Below are 7,094 nucleotides of genomic sequence, written 5' to 3'. Positions count from 1 at the left end.
TGGGACTTCTTGAAGTACCCTCGTGTATTAGAATGCTAGTACTACATCGTTTACTTCAGTCACTGTAGAGCTGCTACCGATCGCTTAGAGAGCTTGGTCGTTACCGACCTCAGTGACCATGATATTGACCATGTTATCGGTGTTGGTCGCTACTGTAACAGTTGTGTTTGAAGAGTTTGCGGTTGGTACTCCAATTGCAGTGTTCGCAGGAAGGCTATGCTGCGACATGCATCCTTGAGACTCTCGCGGATGCATGTCGCAGCGGTCAATAAGGAGGGGTCGTTCAATAAACCGATGATTTCGAAACTCGGAACACGCATAATACGATGCTAGAGTCGATCCTGAATTCCAGAATTGTTTTAATGGTAATGGGGAGAATTGCAGTCCTATATCAATTCTTCGATCCATTTTTTCATCAGCGATCACCCACTGTCTGTCGCCGGGTACGATGTAACATTACTCGACGCGAAAGTAACAGGCGTACTTAACCCAAGGTGCAAGAGACTCAATTCGTAGAAGCCATCTCATAAGGTGTCACAATTGTCTGTTCAACCGCTTGGATCGCTCCGAAGATAGTGTCCTGGTCGATACCGTACGTATTGAAGTGATGCATGAAGGCTCTGCCAAGAAAGACAGTACTGCAGTCGATTGCGAGTAGTCGCCGCGGCACTTACCCATGCCGAGCCTTCTCGGTAGCATTTTCTAGGAGCTCGTTGACCATCCTCGCGGTATACGTCCAATTCACAGCCAAACTTATCCCGTGATTGTCTGTCTTTGAGCGGGGGAGACGCCGTCTAAGTGGAGCAAATCACAAATGATCCACCCGTCAAGTGCATAATGAGCTGGCTTAGAGACGGTCACTAGTTAGAAGTTCCTCAACGCAGAGATCTACTCACCTCAAGTCGACGTTATAGGGCCCATTCCAAGACACCCTTCCTCCCAAGCATGAAATGATCTTCTCAGTTACAGACGATTCTGCAGCTGAACTCACCACAGCTCTTGCTGCTATGAGTGAATTTGGCAGACGCGCTGCAGGGAGGTGCATGCGCAGGCTCTCTAGATTCTTCGAAGAGTAAACATGTGCGAACTTGAGGGTTGGCATTGGGCAAACGACGCATTGGAAATCGTCGAGACCAAGACCACTCCTGCTCTGCAGCGTGTCCAAGATCGCCGTAGCAATCCTGCTATTGAGTTCCTTCACAGAGGAAGCCTTGAAGCTGCTGTTCTCCACGAAGATTCCGAAGTCACAAACCTCTTCTATCCGTTGCAAAGCGAGAACTTCGTTGATGGACTGAAAGCAAGCCATGATAGATTGACCTCCGAATTGGTCCCATCTCGAACCCGCATTGGACTCCCTCCAAGGGGATCAGCTACGATAGAGAGGGCAGTGAGTAAACCATGCCTTCCTAGCTGCTCTCGGGCCATCTCCATCACTCTACTGCCAAGGCCGCCTCCCGTTCCTCCTGCTAGCGAATGTACGATAACAACATCCAAGCTACGATCGTTGTACCTGCGAATGTATGACACTTGAGCTGTCAATTATGTTCTCTACTCGATCTCGCGTCGCAAGGTGTCCTCAATCTGCTCCAGGAACTCCGGGTCGTTATCGACGTATCCTGAAGAGCGTTTTATGATCAGCCTCATGTCGCTGTTAATGATTGTCAGTAGATTGTGTAACATCTCAAAGCATCATTGAAGTGACGTGAATTCCTCGCACTGTTACCCATAGCCCAGCTCCCTCCTCTCCCCCTTGCTGTAGTGTCTGCGATACAGAGTTGATCTCTGAAGAATAGTCCTTGTCTAGATCTGGCTTCGCACCGCATTGTTCTCATCGGTTTTGGCTCCGTATCGACGAGGATTGCCCCTACACTGGCAATTCAATGAAGCTCCGAGTCAGAAAGCGTACTGGGTGTTGGAGGCTCCTCGTCATAGTACAGCATGTCATGTAGTGGAGCGAGCTTACTCCACATCGCCCCACCAACTTGTATCCCGCATTGGCCAACGTGGACGATGAGGGAATCGTCGATGTTCGGCATGGTACAGCCTATTCCAGGGAGGCGAAGCGACGCACACACCGTTATTGACAACAACAACAATTCATAAGGCGGAGGTCAGTAATCAAGAGATGAAAAGAAAGCGATCATCTCCACCGAAACGTGGTAGCCACATGCTCGAGAGCCTACACCAGCCCTAGGTCGGGAGAAGGGTTTAAGTTTAACTGTCACTATTTCATCACATGACTATGTTCTGTGCGTACAACGTATCGCGCGGCCTTACTCTCGTACCGTCCTCGATTCTCGGGCTCTGGAAATTACACACATCGTATCGCACCGTATGAGATACGGTTCGCCCATCTCGAACTGGTTCCCATCAACCTCCAGTAGCATCGCATTCACAGCAAGCGTTCATGACCCACCTGTATCCAAGGAAAAGTTACCATGACCGGTGTATCAGGAATGCATCAATACCTGCGGTGACGACGTCATCGATCGCCTTAACCCCGAATCCGACTCGCAATTCAATGGGATACATAGTTTTCGCTTGAGAGAGCAAAAGTCAGTTAACGTATGGGAACCGTTGTCGAGGTCATAAAGGTCTTCCCGAGTCACGAATCCTGACCAGGAATGAATGTACGACAGCACATTCCAACAACTTCGGCCGGACAGCCGAGTCGAAGGCTAATCGGGTCAACAGACACCATCGTTATGGGACGATGTAGGTTTTTGTAAAGAGTTATGATATGAGACCCGCAACTAATAGAACACAACAGAATAACAGTAGAAGCAGAAAGAATCCGAATCAGTTTAGACAAGGTGGATCTGCACTTGGGTATAGGAACGAGTTTATTGTCGTAAGGACAGCTATAAAAGGATCTCAACAGCCAACCGAGCCGCCAACCTGAGCACAATGCCAATGAAACCAATGCTATTCAGCCTTCTAGGCTTCATTCGATATCGATATACTCATTGGCGCTGTCTTGATGTGATGGCAAGAATAAAGTGGTACAGCGATTAACTGATAGCTGCAAAATGAGCCAGGGGGACATTACATCGGAGGGACGAGAGCACCCGTTAAGGAACAACGACGCCTCCGGTACATCCGAGAACGGAATTATCACTGTAAATAGAGAATCACACATCACCATCAAAAACACTCAATGACTACTGAAGCCGACGGTCTTACCAGCACGGCACGACCTCTCCATGCATACAAACAGAGAAAGTGGCATATCATCGAGTGTCAGCAACAGGAGACAACTGAGCATCGCTCGGCAACTAGAATAGTAATGACCGTAGAAACTATCGAGACCCTTCGTTTACTTGGTATTATATAGTAGTTAAGGACACTATTGTTATCATCTTCCTCCACCTCTCCAGAGGCAAGAACAGCGACAAATAGTATTGTGGGTAGTACAGAGAGGATACGACTAAAGACTGAACGTAGTAAGATTACTGAAGAACAACACTCAAGCACTCCGAGACCAGAGTGAATGAACTTAACAGAGACCCGAACAACCGGCGGGTCTCATATAGATTCCCTTAGACCTCGCACACGCTTATATAGCTACTGTAAGGCACTGTTGGTAAAGATGACAATGAAGTTGCGAACTTGGCAGCCAACAGCCAGAGTGTTTAAGTGTAGTTGAACCGACTCTTTGCAAAAAGCTTAAAACACTTGGTACAAAGAGACCGGTACACTGACATGATAGTGACCGCACCATAAGTAGTACAATCAAGCCTTGGAGAGGTAAGAGGAGGAGGATGATGAGGAGGAGGCTAGTGAGCAGCACTCATACAATAAGGGAGAACAACAAAGGTACAGAAAGTAACAACAGGAACGAAGGAATATGAGAGCGATTCGACGCCTCCCTTGCACTACTGCTACAACTGTAACCTCAGTACCTTCATATAATAGTGGCTTTCAGTCATCAAAGTTGGCCGTCCGAGGTCACGCCACACGCGACGACGCTGGCACTATGACATCAACCAGTAGCAGAGACTAAAATCGGGTACTTCTCAACAATAGTCTTTATGCGATTATACCGCATATCAATACATATAGGGTTAGTGACGATAACGAACAGGAGCATACACAAGTGTATACCACAGTAAACCGACGCTGCACTAGCACTGGTTACTGATGGGTAAACGACAGCATGCCTGCTCGAGACAATGAGAAATGATGAAATACAACAATAATGATGATGATACCACAACTCTAGCAGAATGATCATACGAATACTCGATCGGGCTAGCAGCACCTAATGATGAGAGCCGCATAGCACTGAAGATCATTCTACGGTTTCTGTAGCAGAGTAATGGATGCTACATAATGAGGATTCACAGTGAGACACCTACATCGTCTCCTGATTAGTAGCACTTCCCAACAAGCTATCACTAGCCTTCTGCGAAGTACCATATACAGCAGTAGAGGGGTAGTAGGAAGCACTCTCAGAGCCAGCGAGAGGGAAGTCAGGCCAATTGCCAGGAAGAAGGGATGCATCAGTAGTATTGGAACCGTAAGGGGTGTAGCTATTCGGCATAGTCCCTGAGTGGGACTCAGAGAACGCTGACTGCTGGTCGTTAACTGCAAGTAGAGTCTGAGGGAAAATGACGATACGTGTAATGTCACTCGAGTTCTCTTACCTCCAGCGCCTTCAGCAAACTAGGGTCGGTTAAGTCAGGCTGTTGGTTGTTGACCTGGCCGTTACCACCGTCGAGCGTAACAGTAGGGGAAGCCTGCTGTTGACCCTGGACTGATCGAGTCTCTGAGTACGGCGACGAGGCCATGGACAGTAGAGAAGACGTCGGAGACATTGTGGATGGCAGATTGTTAAGCAGTATGTCACTCGAGGTACTCAATAGAGGGCTCGAGTGACTCGTCGGGGCATGAGCAGGAAGGCCACTGGGAACAGACTGCATCAGCGATGGGACCGACCATGAAGGAATAGCCATAGAATCAGCAGCAGCAGGAAGAGAGGACGACACCGGACTGGCAAGACGGTTACTATTGTTGTTACGTTGGAGGCTTGCCGCCGGTACACCATTCATCTGAGGAGCACAAAATCGATGAGAAATGTAACTATCATATCTCTCACCTGCTGTTGTTGTTGTGTGTGCTGATTCTGACCAAGCCGACCTTGACGTGAGAGTTCAAGGGCTCCAGCCAGAATTGACTCTTGAGCCTGGGTCTTGTTATGAGAGAGCTTGCAATTAGGATCATTACAGCTCCCATCGAGAGCACCCAAACACACTTGTGGGCTGCTGTTGCCAAAAGGGGACCTCAGCTCTTCAGGCGAATGAGCATACTGGCAATTGGCGTCCTTGCAGTTACGACGAGCACACATCTTAGTCTTGTAGAAGTCTGGACGAGCACCAAGTTCGCTCAGCTGATGGGCAAACGTACAGCGACTTCCATACCTGAACGGGAGTAACACCATGAACACTCAGTGACTTGGTCTACGACAACTACCTGCAACTTCCACGCATATAATGGCGACAAACTTTAGTCTTGTAAAGTTGCACCTTCATATTGTTAATTTCACCACCGCTGTTGTTACTGCTACTAGGGGAACCCACAGTAGATGGGAGACGTTCATCACCGTTGTTTTGGGGCTTCCTCGCTACCGGACTCCTGCTCTTACCGTTGGCACCACGCCTAGGCCTTGGGGAAGAAGCAGCAGAACTGTGGGCAGACCGAGTACTACTACTGCCAGTAGGGGATGTGGAGGTCGTAGACTCACGAGACGTGATGTTGATAGACTTATTAGAAGTTGGCGAAGTCATACTTGTTTGTAATTAGGAATTGTCGATTTTAGAGGAATGACAGTATTTTGTCAGAAGAATAGAGAGAATGTTGCAAAGCAAAGATAATTAGCAACTGAGAGGGAAGTCATAAGGAATATCTACGACCAGGAAGACCAATGTGAGGATACCCTCAACATCAGCTACGGGACACAAGATCGAACACAAGAGCGGACACACAAACGGATTGGAGATGCCAACTGGTGAAACTATCTACTGGAGCACTAGAACACACTTCAATGCACGGTGTATGAGTAGAGTAGCTCTTTGGTGGACATGTGCATCTCAATCACACAAAAGAAGCTTAGAAAGCAATCATACACGGGGAATGGGTGTCCCTTTCCTTCAGCCCTCCTTCCTTTTGGCTGAGTGGTATGACGCGCGGTTGGTGTCCCGCCGACCCAGGTTCAACACCCAGTCCAACCACCTCGAAATGAATCGCCTCGTTGCCTCGTCACGTGTTGCCCCAACATTCTTCCCGTTTCTTTAGTTCATAATTTAGATATCTCCACAAGTGGTGGTGGTATATGGCGTTTTCTCTTATGCATCTGATAGAATCCGGTCTGTTGGTGACCAATGCCGGGGCCATCCTCAGCGAACGGAGAGTTCTCCACAAATGTAATATTGGTAATCGTCTACACGACAATACATAAGGGAAATCCAGATCTCCCTGGGTGGGGAATCTCCACTGAGGATCGTAGGTTCTAATACCAGTCAAAGACAAAGTGTGTGCGAGGTACGGCTTGTAGAGCTTATGAAGCTCATGTTATTGAAAATTGCATGTAAAGCCTAACGCTTGAGCGCACCAAATTGAAGACGCTGAGAAACCTGGATTGAGTTCGACGGTCGACCTGTATGGTAGGCTCCGATCCCGGCAGTCGGCTCTGGGAGAGCCTCCGCTGCGGGGGCTCGTCGCTACTACGCGTGTCAAGGCTTGAGCACGATAGGCTGAAGTATTTTGCAGTACTTGCATGAATGATAGGCACACGTCGCAGGTCAACTACCACCAAGCACTGCATGCAATGTGACCAGTATAGAGGTGGAGGTGTAGGAAACGAGCTTTAACTATCTGCCTCATTCCGGAGCAGCTGGCAGCTCTAATGCAAAAGATGCCGCGCCACAGCATTAGATCACTGGTGCCATACATGCTACGCACTAAAATGTTAGTACTTGTTGATGTTAATCACAGTACGCAACGAACAAGGAGTAATAAACACACGATATGAACCATATCATATGGTGCGCCTACTAATATGTAGAAAATGCAAGTGCACGTAAGTAAGCAAGATT

The 7,094-nt window shown here is 48.2% G+C and overlaps 3 protein-coding genes across 3 annotated transcripts in view; all 3 read right to left on the bottom strand.

Moving 5' to 3' along the window:
- Pmar_PMAR016040 (hypothetical protein) overlaps positions 1-320 on the bottom strand; it is a gene marked incomplete at both ends in the record, with an annotated part of 7,496 nt that extends 7,176 nt beyond the window's left edge. Inside the window, one exon of the mRNA XM_002765213.1 lies at positions 154-320. Coding sequence (XP_002765259.1) covers positions 154-320 — 167 coding nt within the window. The remainder of the gene's footprint in view (positions 1-153) is intronic.
- Positions 321-505: 185 nt separating this feature from the next.
- Pmar_PMAR016039 (Tubulin gamma chain, putative) lies at positions 506-1,644 on the bottom strand (the record flags this gene model as incomplete). The annotated part of the gene is made up of 5 exons (XM_002765212.1): positions 506-620; positions 675-794; positions 897-1,291; positions 1,342-1,510; positions 1,553-1,644. The coding sequence occupies 5 exons, from the start codon at positions 1,642-1,644 to the stop codon at positions 506-508; spliced, it is 891 nt and encodes a 296-aa protein (XP_002765258.1).
- A 2,710-nt stretch (positions 1,645-4,354) lies between these two features.
- On the bottom strand, positions 4,355-5,877 carry Pmar_PMAR016038 (conserved hypothetical protein; the record flags this gene model as incomplete). Its single annotated transcript, XM_002765211.1, has 5 exons — positions 5,473-5,877; positions 5,099-5,420; positions 4,850-5,051; positions 4,647-4,768; positions 4,355-4,600 (listed from the first exon to the last, which is right to left on the bottom strand). Exons 1-5 carry the CDS (start codon positions 5,784-5,786, stop codon positions 4,355-4,357), a joined length of 1,206 nt encoding a protein of 401 aa, XP_002765257.1. The 5' UTR covers positions 5,787-5,877.
- Positions 5,878-7,094: the final 1,217 nt, after the last annotated feature.

This window comes from Perkinsus marinus (assembly GCF_000006405.1).
Source record: "Perkinsus marinus ATCC 50983 genomic scaffold scf_1104296975560, whole genome shotgun sequence".
NCBI classification, from domain to species: Eukaryota; Perkinsozoa; order Perkinsida; family Perkinsidae; genus Perkinsus; species Perkinsus marinus.
Note: the sequence above shows the minus strand (reverse complement) of the source record. Positions and strands in the feature narration are given on the sequence as shown.